This window comes from Rhinoderma darwinii, chromosome 2 (assembly GCF_050947455.1).
Source record: "Rhinoderma darwinii isolate aRhiDar2 chromosome 2, aRhiDar2.hap1, whole genome shotgun sequence".
In the NCBI taxonomy this organism is placed as follows: Eukaryota; Metazoa; Chordata; class Amphibia; order Anura; family Rhinodermatidae; genus Rhinoderma; species Rhinoderma darwinii.
Window position 1 is genome coordinate 229,897,347 of NC_134688.1, and position 20,728 is coordinate 229,918,074.

Genomic DNA, 20,728 nt, shown 5'->3' on the forward strand with positions numbered 1-20,728 from the left:
TGCCATACAGGCAGCCTAAAAGTACTACAAGGCCCAGCATTCCCTGAGTGCACTGCCGCGAGGCTGATTGAAATTCTCATTCATTGCCATTTGCCAAGCCAGTGTCCGTGTGTGAATACGCTTTTAAAAGGGGCTCATCCCTGGCCGTTATTAACAGGATAACAATCCAACTTGCCATACAGGCAGCCTAGAAGTACTACAAGGCCCAGCATTCCCTGAGTGCACTGCCGCGAGGCTGATTGAAATTCTCATTCATTGCCATTTGCCAAGCCAGTGTCCGTGTGTGAATACGCTTTTAAAAGGGGTTCATCCCTGGCCGTTATTAACAGGAATAACAATCCAACTTGCCATACAGGCAGCCTAGAAGTACTACAAGGCCCAGCATTCCCTGAGTGCACTGCAGCGAGGCTGATTGAAATTCTCATTCATTGCCATTTGCCAAGCCAGTGTCCGTGTGTGAATACGCTTTTAAAAGGGGCTCATCCCTGGCCGTTATTAACAGGAATAACAATCCAACTTGCCATACAGGCAGCCTAGTAGTACTACAAGGCCCAGCATTCCCTGAGTGCACTGCCGCGAGGCTGATTGAAATTCTCATTCATTGCCATTTGCCAAGCCAGTGTCCGTGTGTGAATACGCTTTTAAAAGGGGCTCATCCCTGGCCGTTATTAACAGGATAACAATCCAACTTGCCATACAGGCAGCCTAGTAGTACTACAAGGCCCAGCATTCCCTGAGTGCACTGCAGCGAGGCTGATTGAAATTCTCATTCATTGCCATTTGCCAAGCCAGTGTCCGTGTGTGAATACGCTTTTAAAAGGGGCTCTGAAATGTCTGGGAAAAAAAAGGTTGTGAAAGGACGGGGTAGAGGAAGAAACACCCATGCCGTCTCCTCTTCCAGTCCAAATGTTGGATCTGTTGGTGCCAGACCCAGTAGCAGCATTTGTGGCACAAGACATGTGCCCAGTTCCACTAGTAGCAGCTGCCATGTGCCTGCTCGTAGTAGTATCAGCAAGCCAGACTTGTCCATCTCCTCCGGTGGGCGGGTTACTTTAGACAATACAGCCATTGTGGACTGGTTGGCTAGCTCGCGGTCATCTCAGCAGGAAGACTCTGACGATCTGGCTTCAAGCCAGGTTTCGTTGGATTCCAGATCCTCTACAGTTCCTTGGCACGGTGACAGTAGTAATATAGGTATTTCTAGCGTTTCCATTCCATCATCTATGTCTTCGCTCCCCCTTCCTAGCGGGAAGCCATCTTTCCTGAGAGTCCTAAGAGACATCTCCTCGGGTGCGAAGGAAGATACTGAACAACATAGTGATGATGATGATTTGTTTTCCGCGAGTCAGCCAACGGAGTGTGTTGCGGCGGTGGTGGAGGTGGAAGCGGTGACCGAGACGCATAGCTGCGGTAGTGGGGGTGTTGGTGGTGGTAGCCGTGGTGGCAGACGCAGTAATGAGGGGGGGCATGGAGCCCGCCATGATGTCACATCACATTCACAACACAGTGACAGAAGTGGCGGGGATGATGAGGAAGGCTATGATGATGATGTTGTTTTAGACAGGACGTGGGAACCAGGTGACGAGGTGATGACGGCGTCAGAGGAGGAGGGTAGTAGTGGCGGCACTGGACGTGATAAACAGCCAAGCCGAGGTAGGGGCAGAAGTCAATCTGCAAAACGTTGCAGCGGTAGGGTCAGCTCAGGAGCCGGTGACGGCGACACAGATGCTGGTGTAGGCTCCCGAAAAAAGCCTGCCAGACAAGGGGCAAGCTCGGGTGGTTGTGGTGGTGGTGGTGGTGGTGGTGGACGTGGTACTACCTCTTTACGGTACTCTGCCGTGTGGCAATTTTTCTGTACCTTCCCGGAGGAGGAAAACATGGCACAGTGCCGTATCTGCAAGCAGAAAGTAAGGCGTGGGCAGGGCAGCAATGTAGGAACTACTGCTCTACGTAAACACATGGAACGGCATCACAAGGCCATGTGGGACAATCAACATGCCCCACCATCATGTACATCTAATGAAGACCCCTCTTCCGCTGCTGCTGCTGCTCCGAGTCCCTGTCATCTAAGTAGTAGCCAGGCCTTATCCACCATGTCGTTGTCATCATCATCATCACTGTCATCTAGTGCTCCTCCTATGTCCCGTCAGTTATCCATTACGGAATCGTTGTCCAATAAGCAACAATATATACCCAGTCATCCACTTGTCGTGCGGCTTAATTCACACCTGGCTAAGTTGTTGGTGGTGCAGTCGCTGCCGTACCACCTAGTCGACTCCGCCGGCTTCAAGCAATTGATGGCGTGCGCTCAGCCTAGGTGGCGAATACCTAGCCGACATTACTTCTCCAAAACAGCTGTCCCTGCCTTGCACAAGCATGTGGAGGAAAAGGTGTCCAAGTCCTTGCAATTATCCGTGTGCAGCAGGGTACATGCCACCAACGACACGTGGAGCAGCAACTATGGGCAGGGACAGTACATGTCTTTCACGGCCCACTGGGTCAATATTTTGCAGTCCGATGCACCACCGCAGCAATGCCAGGCATTACCACCTCCACGCTTGTATGTTTCTAGTTCAACTCCGGACACCAGGCGCCTACCATCCTTCTCCTCCTACTCCTCCTCCTCCTCCTTGCCTTCCTCCTTGGAGGTCTTCCCGTCCCCGACAGGACACAGCGTATCTTCCACTCCTCCTCCCTCCTCTTTTCATAGGTGCAAGGTGAAGCGCCACAACGCTGTCTTACACCTGCTGAGCCTGGGCGAGAAAAGCCACACAGGGCAGGAGCTGCTGCTGTGCATCAAGGAGGAAATCGCACGCTGGCTGTCTCCTCTGAAACTCACACTGGGCAATGTTGTCTCTGATAACGGCAAGAACGTTGTGGCTGCACTGCGTCTAGGTCACCTGACACACGCTCCTTGCATGGCACATGTGATCAATCTGGTCATAACACGCTTCTTAAAGTCATATGTTGGTTTGAAGGGTGTGCTGGCCATGTCCAGGAGGGTTTGCGTTCGCTTTAGACGTTCGTATGCATTTAAGCACGCCCTCCTGGACTTGCAGCGTCAAAACAATCTCCCAGAACACAGCATGATTTGCGACGTTCCAACAAGCTGGAATTCCACCCTGCACATGTTGGACCGTCTGTACGAACAGCGGAAAGTCGTGAATGATTTCCTGATGCAGCAGACGGGCAGCGTTTGGAGCCAGTGTCATTTCGAGCTCAGGCACTGGCAGTTGGTTAGAGACGCATGTTGCGTTTTGAGGCCCTTTGAAGAGGCCACACGATTTGTGAGCCGTGACGCTACCGGAATGAACGATGTTATGCCGCTGATATTCATTATGGAGCAAACGCTCACAGCGATGATTCAGCAAAGGATGGAGGAAGGATCACATCTGGCTATGGATGTTGAGGAGGAGGAGGAGGAGGAGGATGAGGAAACAGGACCTGAAGAGGAGCTGGATTTGGAGATGGAATCACAGGAAGGGATAGGGGACGAGGCAGCCGCACAACATGACAGTGATGGTGGTGATGACGAGTCTGACGACGACCTTGATGATGGACAACCATGGCAGTATGGGGCGGAGATGGAACCAACCGGGCCCTCTGAAACGCTGGCCAGGATGGCAAACTGTATGCTTCGTTACTTGCGCGCTGACTGTCGTATTGTTAGCATGAAGCAAAGAGATGACTACTGGATAGCCACACTTTTAGACCCTCGGTATAAAGCCAGAATGGGGGAGTTTTTTGCGCCTTCCGAGAGGGAGGCAAAATTGGCTTATTATAGAGAGAAGCTATGCAGCCAGCTTGTCATGGCTTTCAAACGGCAGACACCCGCTGCAAGCATGTCTGACCGGGGGGCCACTCTCCGCTCCCCACTGTCTCATCGTTCCACCGCCTCTGGCAGAGCTACCTCTGCAATAGGCGGCAGCCGTGGCAGCAGCGGCAGCAGCAGCAGCAGCAGCCAATTCAGTTTGGAAAATATGATGACAACATTTTTACATCCAATACCCCGACCTGACACACATCGTAGCACTAGTCACCAAAGGGATGTTCACCATCTCCAGGTGCAGCACCTAAACAACCAGGTTCACTCGTACTTGGACTGTGCCCTTTCTCCGTCAGAAATGCTGATCCCAGACCCCATGGACTTCTGGGTCAGCAGATTGGATCATTGGCAAGAACTGGCCCAGTTTGCCATGGGTGTACTGTCTTGTCCACCCTCCAGTGTAGCGTCAGAGAGGGTATTCAGCGCAGCAGGGGGCTTCGTCACCCCTAAGCGAACAAGATTGTCCGCCAACAGCTTGGAAAATCTCACGTTTCTGAAAATGAATCAAGCGTGGATCGGTGAGGATTTTAAAACCCCTGTGCCTGATGCCACTGATTAGATCTGACATTGCTGCTGCTGCTGCCGCTGCCGCCTGCTACTGCTGCCTGCTACTATGGGATTCTGTCCTGTCCACTCTTTTTTTAATGTACCGCTGTTGGTGCTGCAGCTGCTACTACTTCTACCACCAATCCACCCCAGTGCCGTCTGCTACAAGCAGGCCTGCCCCACCAGAGGGCTTTGTCCTGTGACTCTCCAGTCTCTTTTTTTAATGTGCTGCTACTACTGCTACTACTGTCTGCTTGCACCCTTGCTGTCTGTGTTGGCTACCTCGACTACTACCACCAATACACCTCCACTGCCGCCCGTCTGCTACAAGCAGGCCTGAGGCCTGCCCCACCACAGGGCTTTGTCCTCCTCTGACTGTCCAGTCTCTTTTTTTAATGTGCTGCTACTACTGCTACTACTGCTTGCACCCTTGCTGTCTGTGTTGGCTACCTCTACTACCACCAATACACCTCCACTGCCGCCCGTCTGCTACAAGCAGGCCTACCCCACCACAGGGCTTTGTCCTGTGACTGTCGTCCAGTCTCTTTTTTTTTAATGTGCTGCTGCTACTACCAGTCTACCACCCTTGCTGTCTGTGTTGGCTAGTCTACCTCTACTACCACCAAAACACCTCCACTGCCGTCTGCTACAAGCAGGCCTGAGGCCTGCCCCACCACAGGGCTATGTCCTCCTGTGACTGTCCAGTCTCTTTTTTTAATGTGCTGCTACTACTGCTACTACTGCTTGCACCCTTGCTGTCTGTGTTGGCTACCTCGACTACTACCACCAATACACCTCCACTGCCGCCCGTCTGCTACAAGCAGGCCTGAGGCCTGCCCCACCACAGGGCTTTGTCCTCCTGTGACTGTCCAGTCTCTTTTTTTAATGTGCTGCTACTACTGCTACTACTGCTTGCACCCTTGCTGTCTGTGTTGGCTACCTCGACTACTACCACCAATACACCTCCACTGCCGCCCGTCTGCTACAAGCAGGCCTGAGGCCTGCCCCACCACAGGGCTTTGTCCTCCTGTGACTGTCCAGTCTCTTTTTTTTAATGTGCTGCTACTACTGCTACTACTGCTTGCACCCTTGCTGTCTGTGTTGGCTAGTACCTCTACTACCACCAATACACCTACACTGCCGCCCGTCTGCTACAAGCAGGCCTACCCCACCACAGGGCTATGTCCTGTGACTATCGTCCAGTCTCTTTTTTTAATGTGCTGCTGCTACTACCAGTCTACCACCCTTGCTGTCTGTGTTGGCTAGTCTACCTCTACTACCACCAATACACCTCCACTGCCGTCTGCTACAAGCAGGCCTGAGGCCTGCCCCACCACAGGGCTATGTCCTCCTGTGACTGTCCAGTCTCTTTTTTTAATGTGCTGCTACTACTGCTACTACTGCTTGCACCCTTGCTGTCTGTGTTGGCTACCTCGACTACTACCACCAATACACCTCCACTGCCGCCCGTCTGCTACAAGCAGGCGTGAGGCCTGCCCCACCACAGGGCTTTGTCCTCCTGTGACTGTCCAGTCTCTTTTTTTAATGTGCTGCTACTACTGCTACTACTGCTTGCACCCTTGCTGTCTGTGTTGGCTACCTCGACTACTACCACCAATACACCTCCACTGCCGCCCGTCTGCTACAAGCAGGCCTGAGGCCTGCCCCACCACAGGGCTTTGTCCTCCTGTGACTGTCCAGTCTCTTTTTTTTAATGTGCTGCTACTACTGCTACTACTGCTTGCACCCTTGCTGTCTGTGTTGGCTAGTACCTCTACTACCACCAATACACCTCCACTGCCGCCCGTCTGCTACAAGCAGGCCTGCCCCACCACAGGGCTTTGTCCTGTGACTGTCGTCCAGTGTCTTTTAATGTGCTGCTACTACTCACCCTTGCCAATAAAAAGGGTCAATTTTTGGAGGGCTTGTGAAAAGCCATTGCTTGTTGCTTTAATGCTTTTACATCCATGTATGGAAGAACCCCGGCAGGCATCTGCCAATAAAAAGGGTCAATTTTTGGAGGGCTTGTCAAAAGCCATTGCTTGTTGCTTTAATGCTTTTACATCCATGTATGGAAGAACCCCGGCAGGCATCTGCCAATAAAAAGGGTCAATTTTTGGAGGGCTTGTCAAAAGCCATTGCTTCTTCTTTTACCACCTTATATGTATGAACCCTGGCAGGCATCAGCCGCCTAAAATGGTTAATTTTTGTACCTTTTTAACAATGCATTAAGCATACAACATGCACAAGTGCAGTGGTTTCTGTTAGTTATCTCCGTGTCCCATCCGTTTTCCTAGAGCCATACATGTTGGCGTAACTTTGACACCAACTTTGCATTAAAGACAGCTCAAAAGTACTTGGATACACTCATGGGTGACCTAAGAGTGTTATACAGGGCTTCTAGGGCTTTAAAACAGTGTTATACACGATTTTTAGGGGCTTTCTTGTATTACAGGTTCGGTCAGAACTAGTTCGGTCCGAATCGAACTTTTGCACGAAATTCGGCGAACTTGCCGAACCGAACTTTTCATAAGTTCGCTCATCTCTACTCCTGACAATGGGCAATAGGCCCCTCATGGTGCCTATAACGGAAATATTCTTCCTACATCATCTCTGCTTTGACTGGTCCCCTGGAGTCTGCACAAGTTCAGTATCCTCGTTTAGTGAGTGCATTTGTTGCTCAGCCCCACTCCTCCACTCTTCACAGCCTCTCTTCATCCCTGCCTATCTAGCTCCACCCCCGGCTTCTGATAGGTTGCTGTCGATGGGCCACCGACCATTGGTCTCCTACCGGCTCTGATATCTCGCTCCTACCCAGGTGGTTAGAGTGCTCACCCTGGGCTACAGGGTAGGCTAAGGGAGATCCACTTGTGGTTCTAAAGCCCACTGGGAGATTCACCAACTTCCCAGTGGGTCAGTCCAAGCCCACAAATATTCCAGCGCCTACTACTTTGGCTTGCAAATAATTATGAGAAGTGTTATCTAAGCTTGCTAACTACAAAATGAGAATATTATACCGCTCTAACAGTTTGGGGACTCACAACCTAGAAGAAAAATCCTCAGTGAATGTCCTTTCCCCAGCACGTATGCAGGAAATCAATAAAGTCCCAAAAAGAGGTTTCACTATTCCTCCTGAGAGCTGAAGTTCTACAATTGCTGCTTCACATCTTCCAAGCTTTTGCCACTGCACGCAGTTACAGCAGGTAACGGATTTTAATGTTTAAGGATAAAAAGTTTCAAACATGTAGTAAAATGTATAAAAGCAGCACGCCAAACACATCCAGCCTGTGCTGCTTTGGTGTACTGCTTTTGTACATTTTAGTGCACAGGGTGGATACGCTGCGTGCTTTTACGCTTTTAATGCCTTTAAAGGAATTGTCTAATAAAAACAACCCCCTGTCCACATGCCTGGGACACATTGACGTCGGAAGACCCTCTGTGAGCCAAAACGTAGAGCCGCTAAGTTGGAGTGGCTCTCACTCTTGCGAACCCAGCCCGTCCATGTTACTTAAATAGCTGACTTGTAATACTTTATTTCCATGCAGCATCGGAAGAAAGCTTAACAGCTGATAGACCACAACCCGACAGCTTAAACTCTGGGTGGCTGTATTTAGAGAAGAGATATCATGAGACAGTGTCCCTTTAACTCAGTAAGCTGTCACTGTGCACAACAGAAAGAGTACAATGCATTTAGTTCTGTTGCTTCTTACTTCTTATACCATGTTCACAGAAGAGATGAGTCTTATATTAATGGCAAGCTGCACCCTTTTAATGCATCATCTTATTAGCACTGTAGTCTCTAGACTTCATTAGAATGTATGATGATGATCAATTCATAAGACCAGCCATAGTTTCTGGTGTATGTCATTTATAAAAGATATGAGGTCACACAGCAGATTAGATGCAGCAATCTGTAATTGGCACAATATCAGCTAAGTGTCTCATCTTCAAGCAACCGTTAGTACCTGCCGGTTTCTGCACTGGAATTTCTTCTGTTCCGACACTGTTAGAACTTTAATGATAATGGGTATCCATGGATACCTGCAACTTTCCTGATGTAGGGCTGCTCCATACGCAGGGTTAAATCACATGAGGTTGAACTTAAAACACTTTGCTTTTACTTGTTTAACTAAGCTGTCAATTCATCACTGAGATTAGCAAGGTCTCCTTTAAGGTCAAACTAATGCATCAGGCTTAGCTCACTGTGCGCATTTTAAATGGGAAGAACGAAGTACAAAGAGCTTCTGGATGAAATAATGTATTTAAACCTGCACAGTTCCTCTATGGACTTCCGACTCCCGGTTATGGTCAACGTCTTCTTGATACATATTTTTACAAGATCAATTTAGAAGCTTGTGCTTTTTTGTTTCTTGTTTTTATAGTTTGCTTTTGTATGTTTTATAAACATAATGCAAATAGGAAATAACATGGAAAATAACAGTAACCTGACTCTAAATTCTCATAAAAGCCCCTACCAGATATGGATATACAAGTATATATAGAGACAGGTATATTATCAATGGAGAAATGAGGATTATCCCACAATGGGATTTATTGGAACCATCTCTCTACCATATGCATTGTTTTTATGCTGCTATAATCATTCCAATTTGGGAGATACCCATCTGCATTCAGCTTTGTCCCCTAGTATCCAAATTTTTCAGAATACATTAACCACCCACAGCCCTCCAGGAAAAGTAGCAATGCATACTGCAGAAAAAACACTCTGGGTTCCCCAGCTTCACCAGGAGAGTTGATATTTCATGGGACTGCTCTCAGTAGACCATCAGCAGAATATGGATTCTGTTTTTTAGGTGGTTGTATTCTGCTGATGGTGCTGGGAGAGCAACTGTAGGGAGCATCATTTCCCCAGTAAGGCTCTCCTTGGCTGTCAAAAGTAACAGTCTGTCTGCCCTCAATATTTAAGAAATTGAGGCACCCTGAGTTCTGCATTTCCGGAATTTAGTAGATACCTGTCCTTCTAACCAGTAGAGGACCCCTCTTTCCTCTGTCCAGCTGCACATGTCCTCTGTACGTTGCATGCAGTATATCTCTCTGGACACTGCCTTTTATAAACTTCACAGTCATCTTTCTTATTAAAGTGCATGTTGCTGTAGGGACAAGGGGAAAGCACATTCTTCAGTCCAGGCTATGCAGTATGGTTTGATCATTTAGCTCTGTATAATTTTCTTATGTCTTTTCATAGAAATCAATCATTTCTTAGGAAGGGTTTGTCCAAAAATGGAATGAATGAGAGGTGGATTAATTGATGCTTTCCTGTGCTATTTGGACTTTTAATGTTCTTTATTACAATGAGAAGATTGGCACTTTAATAACACCACTTTAATAATACAGCTGCTAAGTAGCTTCATGCTATATAAACTTACAGTAATTTAAAGTTGTTTTTTAAGTGCAGGTAATATAATATTGTAGCTGTAGTTTTCTTAACTGCATTCAGATTCAAGTTGGTGTATTGTGAATTATACGAATTATGAAATATCAAGGCCTTTTTACAGACATCGTTCTTTATACACATCAATGGAAATTTTCCATTGAGGTGTCTGCAAATAATAATTGTATAATGTCATATTTTTATAACATTAAATTTTTGCCTGACATAAATTCGTAATGTAATTGAAATTTTGTGTTTGATGTCAGAATGTTCCAATTTTACAGAGATAATCTATATGTAACATCTAAGGGAGAAGAGGAGGATGATACTTCTTGTGGAAGGGACAAGAGCTGGTACTTTGAGATCAGTTGGGGCTAGCATTGGCAACGCTATGCAGCTGTTACTTGGAGGCATTGTGGAGGCACTGGGAGTGCATTGGGGAGGCACTGGTGGAGCTAAGTTGCTGACACTGGGGGAACATTTAGTATTTCTTATATAAAAGGGTCTCAGGCTGGCATCGGGGGGGAATTGTTGTTGGCATTGTGGACATATTTTGGATTGAAATTCGAGGAAATTGTGGCAGACACTTGAAAGCATTGTGGCTGTCACATGGGTGACCTGTACAAAAGCACTCCGCCTGCTTCCTTTTATAGAGTCACAGAACTCCTTGGCCACGTCTGATACTATAATTATTCACAGTCCGGGGTGTAATTTCTCATATATTGATAGATATAATGTATTGTACATTGCAGACACACAATTAACACATACACAAACAAAAAAAAAGAGTTTTAATACCAATTAAAAATAATGGACCAATAAACCTTAAAGAAGATCTATCAGCTCTCTAGATATGTCTGTTTTAGTAAATAATTGTAATCCTCTTGATATAACAATACTGAAGCATCTTTTCTTAGGACTGTTCACTGTGCCATTCCTCTGTTATTCCTCTTACAAATGTATAAATAAATTGACAACTGGGTATGTCCCTACACAGACTGACACTGTGTAATCAGTGCTGTGAGTGAGATTGTGTATGGAGACTCCTGTTTGACAAGGGGAATGATAACACCCAGTTGTCAATTAATTCATACATTTCTAGGAGAAATAACAGAGGAACTGCACAACATATAGTTCTAAGAAAAGGTGCTCCAGAATTGTTATTTCATGGGGATACAAATATTAATTGAAACCCACATGTCAAGAAAGTTGGCAGATCCTCTTTAAATATAATTTATTCAAATAATGTTGCTTGAAGAGCATTTTAACCCAAGTGTTTATGTAAGGATCTAATTGGTATCAATGCAAAGATGTAGTAGTAAAGACCAAAAATACTCACCTTAAACCTTTTCCATGTTTATGTGCATGGTTCTACTGAAACTACTTTGCGGGAAAGGGGATATTTTGACCCTGCCGCTTTCTCTTCTGTATACTATTAATTCTATTTGTTTAGTTGGAATTCTCCTTTCACGTCAGTAATTTTAATCTCAATTATTGAAAGAATATATTTTCAGAAACGCTACATCCTCTGCGCTACATTTCATTTTTTTTTAATGTTTGAGTTTTACAGTACATCTATAGAGCTATTACCTAGACATAACAACCTTTTTAGGAATATCATTTTCCAAAGGTACTCAAATATTTGATCTAAGAAAGCCCATATTTTAAGTGTTCCTCTAGTATATTTAATAACATTTTATACTGCATAAGAGCTTGATGAAATGAAATATCATGAATGCTTTTTCATAATTCCCCTCAACATTTTCTTATGACAGTATTTATTGGTTAGTAGATTTCTCCAACAGATATCACTGTGCAATGGGCATGAGCCATGACCGACTGAATGTGATTCATTTAGAAAAATCACGTTCATTACCAGAATCTTTGAAGAAGAGAAATGTTTTTATGTTGCTGGTTTTATGGTACTTAGTCATAGCAGGATTGGGTAAGTGTATATATATATATATATATATATATATATATATATATATATATATATACAGCACTGTGCAAAAGTTTTAGGCAGTTGTGATATATTTATGCAAAGTAGGAATGCTTTAAAAACAGAAGTGTTAATAGTTTCTTTTTATCAATTAACAAGATACAAAGTGAATGAACAGAAGGGAAATCTAAATCTAACCAAATATTTGGTGTGACCACTCTTTGCCTTCAAAACAGCATACATTTTTCGAGGTACACTTGCACAAAGTCTTGGATTTTGTAGGATTATAGTCAGGTGTATGATCCCAGAGAAGAGCCTATACTCAAATGATAGAAGGGTATTCACTAATCTATCTGATATTGTTGTAGACAGAGATAGAGGGATATTATCTTTGGATGCCACTAAGGCATTTGATTGTGTGGAGTGGTAGTATTTGTGGGAAGTATTGGGTTGTTTTGAGTTAGGCAGTAAATTTTTGGGGTGGATTAATTTTCTATATGCTAACCCGCAGGTGAGGGTGGCAGTGGATGGGGGGATGTCACTGCCTTTTGAACTTTCCAGGGGCAAATATTAACTGAAATAATATTCTAATATGATGATGTTAGGGAGAGGCAATATTAATGGTAATGTAGGGGTACGAGTGTTAGAAAATAAATTAAGCTTTACAATTTTTAGGGGTGTATATCTGACTGAAAATAGAGGATTATATTAGGTTAAATGTCTCACCCCTGTTGTGTAGGCTGAGGAGGAAAGTGAAGATCTGGCGCAGACTACCTATATCTATGGCAGGTCAAATCCATTTGATCAAGATGGTCTTCCTTCCCCAGATCTTATTTGTATTGCAAAATTCTCTAATATGGATACCAAGTAATGTGTTTAAGACTTTGGATTCAGTAATAAGAGAATTTGTTTGGGGGAAGACGTCCGATAATCAAAAGTGAAGTATTGCAACTTCAAGGTGAGAAAGGTGGGCTGGCACTTCCAAATTGGTTTATTTACTTTATAGCTTCTCAGCTTACATATTTGCAGAGAGGTGAGACAAATCTTATAATTAGTTCTTTGCTGAGTTAAATGGACAATAAGGGATGGTATGAAACACTTTTTGAGTCAGGAATATTGGCTAACATAGAGAATAGTTGTCCACACACAACGGAATTGCTGCAGAATATTTCTGCAGCAATTCCGTTGAAAAATGCAGACATTCCGCTGCGGCAAAAACGCACCATTTCCTGCGTTTTTTACAGCAGAAAATGGTGCATATTTTGCTGCGTTTTTCAGAATGTTAGGAAATGGTGACATCTCTTCTGAAAAACGCAGTAATTCTGGGCACTTTCTGTAGCAGGAATTGACATGCTGCGGTCCAAAAAATATGCATCGCAGGCCAATTTCTGCTTGGAATTTTTACGCAGCATGTGGATGAGATTTGTTAAATCTCATCCACTATGCTGCTACTGTATTCTGCTGCATTTTTTCCGGCTGGAAAAAACGCGGCAATTCCGCAGCATGTGGACGAGCCCTTACAATGACATTTTTAAGTTGATGAATGGGAAATGGGGTGCAGTTAAAAAGATATTAGGGATAAAAGGGTATTTGAAATATGCACCAATGTTTAATAACAATAATTTAAAGGAGATTGAAAGAATTCTAGAATATGTATATTGGAATATAAAATGAATACACTTTTTGAGTCACATTTTTTGGGGAGAGACACTTAAAGATTTTACCACTCTTTTCAGGGAATTGCGATTCCACAGAAAGACTTCTATAAATATTTACAATTGAGGAATGTGATATTATCTACACCTTCCCAGGATTGTTATAAAAAAAGTGTTTTCGGACTCTATTGATAAAATCATCATAGACAAAAAGTAAAAACGTTTATCTTCAGAACAGGTAGGGTATTATTGAAGACTAGACAATTCAATAATAAGATAGCCTGTAGGGATAAATGGGAAAGGGACTTTGGAGAAATATCGGAGGAAACATAGAAGGAGATAGTTCGGTGTCCTTTGTTAGTTTAATTTAGTGCCTCACTCAGGGTTTCTCAAGCCTTTATTTTACACCGGTTATACCGTAAACCAGCTTTCCCTAATTAAATAAGATTACTGGATAATTTGGAAATGACCCAAACTTTTTAGATATTGGTCAGAAATGATGAAAAAGATGAATAAAACCTTTGGGTTACATTTAAATCATGACAGAGTGATGCTGGGTGGGGTGAATCAATTGGGCTCACAAGATTGAAAAACAATTGAACCACCCACATTGATAGAATGGAGTAGGGCTGTAGATAAGATGGTGAAAATAGAAAAAGTGATATACGGAAATAAAGGGCAGGGGTATCAATTCTCTGAAATATGGAAAGTTTGGCTAAATCAGAATGAAAATAATAGTTAGATGCCTATCTAATGATTCTAAGGGCTGACTGGAGGAGCGATGAAGTCTGGAGTACTTCTTTTGTTGTGTCTTTTATTTTCCTTTCCTCTGTGTGGTTTGGAAAGGGGGGGATAATAATTTGCTGGATATAATGTATGTTTTTGTTTAAATCACATCCTGTGGAATGGGATGTGGGGTTATTAAAAGTTAAAAATATATAAAAAGATCATAATTAACAAGATACAAAGTGAATAAACAGAGCAGAAATCTAAGTCAAACCAATGTTTGATATGACCACCATTTGACTTCAAAACAGCATAAATTATTCTAGGTACACTTGCACAAAGTCATGGATTTTGTAGGATTGTAGTCAGGTGTAAAGTTAACCAATTATAAAAAACAGGCGATAATGGTCATAATTTTCATATATAGTTTGAAACACAGTCATTAACTGTAACAGAAACAGCTGTGTAGGAGGCTTAAAACTGAATGAGGAACATCCAAACTCTGCTACAAAGACGAGGTTGTGGAAGACAGTTTCACGTCACAGGTCTGCCATGGCAATAATGGCATCAGCAAGGTCCCTCCCAGGCAAAGATTTCAAAGCAGACTGGGGTTTCAAGATGTGCTGTTTAAGCTCTTTTGAAGAAGCACAAATAAACAGGCAACATTGAGGACGGCAGCAGCAGTGGTCAGCCAAGGAAACTTGATTAATCAGATAAAAGACACATCATGCTTTCTTCCCTTCGTAATCGGAAGATGTCCAGCAGTATCATCAATTCAGAACTGGCAGAAACCAGTGGGACCAAGGTACACTCATCTACTGTTCGGAGAAGTCTGGCCAGAAATCGTCTTCATGGAAGAATTATGTCCAAAAAGCCATACCTTTGACGTGGAAACAAGGCCAAGCGACTCAACTATGCACAAAAATATAGGAACTGGGGTGCAGAAAAATGACAGGAGGTGCTCTGGAGTGATGATCAGTATTTGGCGAAATAGAAGGCAGTTTGTTCGCCAAAATGCTGAAGAGCTGTACAATAATAAGTGTCTGCAAGTAACAGTGAAGCATGGTGGAGGTTCCTTGCAAGTTTGGGGCTGCATTTCAGCAAATGAAGTTGGGGATTTGCTCAGGATTAATGGTGTCCTGAATGAGGCAGATACTTATACATCATGCAATATCCTGGGATGTGTCTGATTATGCTCAAAATTTTGAGTTCCTTCAAAAACTGTGTGCAAGAGTACCTTGTAGTATTGATGCTGTTTTGAAGGCAAAGGGTGGTCCCACCAAATATTAACTTGATTTAGATTTTTCATCTGTTCATTCACTTTGCATTTTGTTAACTGATAAAAAAATATTAACATTTCTCATTTTGAAAGCATTCTTACTTTGCAGCATTTTTCCACAACTGCCTAAAACTTTAGTACTGTGTATATATATATATATATATATGTACATAAAGGTCCAAAAGAAGGCAAAACCGTTTTGAAGCTGATTTTGGAGAAAATCACTTACCACTGGGTTCTATTTCTTATGGGTTGATTAATAAAAAACTTATTAGACCCTTTTAATGAGATGTCCTGTGTGTGTGCAATGATATCAACAAAGATTACAATGCCATTAAAAATTGATGTGCACTAGTTCTGTATACATGGAGGGTAAACTCTTAAAATATTTTCCTCCTGTGACATTCATGAAACCCGTGTCCGATACTGAAGGTTGTTTTTGAAATCCATTGCAGACTGTCAACCTGTGTACTTCCAATGATCTATTAATGAAGTTCCATCGTAGTTTTATCATTTCGCCTTATACTGTGCTACTATTAGCTTCAAAAGATTTTCTTTTACAATAATTTAACCTTTACTTTGTACTATAAGGGAAGGTTAATAATAGCATACCTTGTCCCTGAGAGCTAATCTAGGCTGTAGGGAGGACTGTGTCTTTCATCCTTCTGTTTTATAGATACATAAGTAACATAAAGTGTCAGTTTATATAGCACATTCATACACCCAACTGGCTGCATGTAAACAAAAAATAATACTCTTGTAAACTCAGCCCCCAGGAACTGAATGTTAGCATTTTTTTATTAGCAAATGAGGGAATTCTATGTGCTCAGTAAAGGCTGTTTACTGTTCATTGTTACTATTCGCTCACTTCTCAGAAGTCATATCGATAATTGACCAATGTGAATGAAGGAGAAGGTCAACGATAAAATAAATGTATTATTGATCTTCATTAATCGTGCTATCGATCATTATTGGTGGCATCATGCTGCTGCTACAAAAAGTTTCATTTACAATAGGAAGATCTAGATAGATAGATAGATAGATAGATAGATAGATAGATAGATAGATAGATAGATAGATAGATAGATAGATAGATAGATAGATAGATAGATATGAAATGGATAGACATTTTTACAGGATTCTATTGTATGGAGCAGTGTAGTATACAACGCTATTCTATGACTTTTTTGGTGGTATGCTGATGTACTGTATATCAGCCTGACAGAGGCCAAAAGTATACTTTTGGGCTCCGTTGGGCTAATGTTCCCCTATGGACACGTTTAGCGTGTAAGCCGGGATGTACGTGATGTGAACAAGGCTTATCAAATAGCTTGCAAGTCCAAAGAATGTTTTAATGAACCAAATGTTGTGTTAACATGGGAAACAAGCTAAGATAGAGACTGACATTCTGTGAGTGGTTCTATATTTTAGTCTCCCCTTTTCTGGTGCGATCATGGTGACAAATCCAACTTTAATATTAACGCCTGTGTCATTAGAATCTGGTAGCTAAGAATACACAGCATAGCAACTATTCTCAGACTAGAATATCAACTAAACCTTTGTATAAATAAAATAAAAACCATAGAAAATGATATCTGTTCAGGGATAATGAATTAACTCAAATGGGGGTCCTTAACTTGTACCTCTTGTAATTCTTACCCTTACTCTGTTAACAGGTGTCAAGAAGCTGTGATTATGTGTTTGTCAGTGGGAAGGAGACGAGGGGATCAATGAATGCCCAAGCTGTTTTTACCTATGAACATCTCAGTGCGCCATTAGAAATGACTGTATGGGTACCCAAACTCCCTTTATCCATTGAACTCTCTGACTCAAAACTAAGCCAAATAAAAGGCTGGAGAATTCCAATACTACCAGACCACAGGTAAGCACGTACATTATATATGAACATTGTACTGTACAACTAAGTAGCTAATACTAGCCAAGCAGTGAAAGAAAATAACTTTATTCCTAAATGACTTTTTATTGAATTGCCTTTGTAGAGTTCAATCGATGTACGGAGAGCTTAACAATAGTGAAATTACAAAATATGAAATATGGATAGTATACAAGAAGCCACAGCTCCTACAAATATAATAACATCCAATGTCAGGGCAATAGATGTTTTAATTAAAATAACATAGAGACATTGAAAGATTTGTCTTTCCTGTGAGTCCTCATTACAACCGACAAACCATATAGCTAGCTATATCAGCCATTTATCAGTGTTTTACCTTATGGAATACACTGCAGCCTACTTCTAAAGCACATATCATTTTTTTCACTTTTGAACCACTAACATGATGCTAAAATACCCACTCAGGACCCTCATCTATTAGCCAGATCAGAGAGCTCGGGAGGATCGTGCATATCGGTGCATGGGCAACCTATCGGTTTTAATGGGAACTGTGTAACATCTTGTGGCGGCACTGTAGGGAAATTGACAGGTTCTCCCATGGTTTACAAATGATCGCTGGGGGTCCAAGCAGCCAAATACCATGCGAGTAGTTTATCATCAGACAATGATAAACTGATCAAAGAACGTTTAATATTTGTCTGGAAATATGTAAATCCTCTTTTTTTCTCAAGTTTGATGGTCCCATAGTAACAACATTAATGAGATAATTCTACCAATCCATTTAGCAAGATGGTTCTGGTTATCATATTTTTGGCTTATCAGAGTGAAATACAATAAAAAAAAATCTATTTTGTGAAGGACACATCTGACAAAAACAGACGGTTCTCATACCCAAGAATAGATCTTTACCCTATCCCTTCATGCTGGGTTAAGGCTATTTTTAAAGGATACAGGATCATAGGGTGTCAGACTGATAGACTTCCATTATAATAGGTGGCTTTTTCCAAATAAGTCAGAATTTTACATACATTTTAGTTCATCTTTATCTCAAACATAATTTAAAAAAATGTTTTTGAAAAACATTTTCACCGACAAAGTAAACAGGCCCTCTTAAATAAAAAAATTATTAACTATATTCCCCTTAAATTATGGGACTTACTGTATTTTTCACATTCTGTTATCTGCTTTATGCCATTTCTTTTATATTTTATCACAAAATCAATGTCATATGAGTGCATTGATCTTTTGAGTTGGCCCATTTTTTCCTAGGGCTAGCCTAATGTTTCCCACTGGTAAATCATAAAAATGACAAATAATAGCTTTATTTAATGTTGTACTATTGATACATAAAGGATAATTACAATAAATAGACATTGCCGTAGTCTTTTTTTTAGTAGAAATTTGTCCTTCAGGCTTCCTTTTATAAATGTATACGAATCCCTGCCATTATGACTGGCTGCAGGCTATAGGATAGACAATGTAGACATATTAATGGCAAACACAAGTTCTCATAACTTACACAGGGCCCAAAATAACATAACATTAGCATGATGAATACCTCCATTACTGCACAGCAAGCGGGTTTTTTTTTAACAGCATTTTATGTCCTATGTTATATTAATATTGTACAGACCATAGTAATGTGCTATTTTTAAACATGTTCATAATCTAATACAGATGAAAAATATTGCAACATGTTTTAAGGAACAAAGTTGAGAAGATCATTTTCAGATCATGTCCAGTTTAACCAAATAATAAAGCAGTTATCTGGATTTCGGCAACCTTTTCTCTAATCCCCCTATTAGCTAAAATGAAGTGCACTACAGGTCTTGATAGTGATCCACTGCAAACAATGAACAACATGGTTGTGAATTAAAGATTTTGTCTCACCAGGATAACGCCTTTTCATATCCTAATAGGATATATGGATGTCCTAGACAATGGGACCCCTCTTTGAGCAGTCGGGACACCATTTTTTTCCCTTTTCTTTTCATGTTGTTCGAGCGCACCCTATGCAGTACAATTATTTTTTTTAATTGCATCCACAAATACCTTAAGGCAAAATAGTATGAATCCAGTTTTTAACCTGCATGCCTTTCTTTTAGTTGTTGCGAGATTCACTGCTTTTTATTAATTATTATTATTATTATTATTATTGGTATGTTCTCACTTCTGGCAGATGACAGCCTTTGAATTTGATAACAAGAACTTTTTGCATGATCTATATTAAGTTAGCAAAATGAGATATACCTTTGTAAGTGTTTACTAAGTTTTAAGATATCTAAGTCTAAAACTAAACTCTGAATTCTGCTCCTTTTACCAGAGAGCAGTGCATAATAGGAGTTCATAGATGTACAATGAAGGTAAAGGAATCCCACTATGCGGTGCTGATCCTCCTGAATGTAGAGCCAAAGAAAGGCAAGCTCCTTGGATCTAAAGCCGCTGGTTGGGCATCGATAAATCCACGACTAATGCAAGATAAATCTTGGTTATTTATTGTATTTTTTGGAATAAATGATACATTTAAAAGTAACTGCTACGCATTTCGAAACCGGACAGGTCTCTTCAACTACAAATAATAGCATGGACACCCTAAATAAACATGAAGTGTTCTGGATGTATAAATTAAATACTTTTAGTCCTATAGGTCTCAACATCATTACAGAAACTATTTTCTAACCCCTAATATCTAGTTTAATTATTAGATTACTTCAGTCACAATATATCTCCCTGCTATTTGATTGACAAGTTCAACTAAATAATCAAGCATTATTTTTGCGTATGCTAAACGCTGACATATTCAACAGAGTATACCAACCATTGATCACTCCTAATATATTTGTGTCCCGCGTTGCCCTACAGTAATATGACAGCGCAAGTAATACCACAGAGAAATGTGTTTTCTCTCATTCACCTACCTTATTGATAGGTGCTTCATCCTGGAAAGATAGCTCCATCCTGTTTTAATCTTTTGATGTCCAATTGACAGTCTTACTCCAGTTTCAAGTTGTGATAAATCTGTTTTTCCGATGGAGGTCGTGCCTATGGCTAAGCCTGGCCCCCTTTCCATTGGCACTATGTCTTTATGTTTCCAAGGTGCCTCCCGTAATGCCGTGTAATGTACTCTGGGGCCAATTGTGCCTTGCCTTGATTGCTCGTTTGAGATAACTATATGATCTGTACCGCTGTTCAATAAGTGGCTGGGATAACGCTGTGTCCTCTTTGATATATGTAGCACAACTGTTGCCTTCTAGAAAGATACCGTAGAAATAACTCTAATATTAATCCCCTAATGCTTTTTTATCACTGATATAAAGTTCTCCCAGAGACGCATGGATCTCTAAACTGATATACATGAGCTATCTAAATTTATATCATTTTATTAACTTCTTGTCACACCTATTATGCTAGCTGGATATAATTCCTTTTATCTTAAATTATAGAATTTATAATCTTTATTTATTATGACTCTCTATTTTTATGTAGATCATTTTATTACCGCATGTC

At 41.7% G+C, this 20,728-nt stretch overlaps 1 protein-coding gene across 1 annotated transcript in view; it reads left to right on the forward strand.

Moving 5' to 3' along the window:
- TMEM132E (transmembrane protein 132E) overlaps window positions 1-20,728 on the forward strand; it is a 378,804-nt gene that overhangs the window by 323,163 nt on the left and 34,913 nt on the right. The window contains exon 6 of the mRNA XM_075852911.1: window positions 17,043-17,248. Coding sequence (XP_075709026.1) covers window positions 17,043-17,248 — 206 coding nt within the window. The remainder of the gene's footprint in view (window positions 1-17,042; window positions 17,249-20,728) is intronic.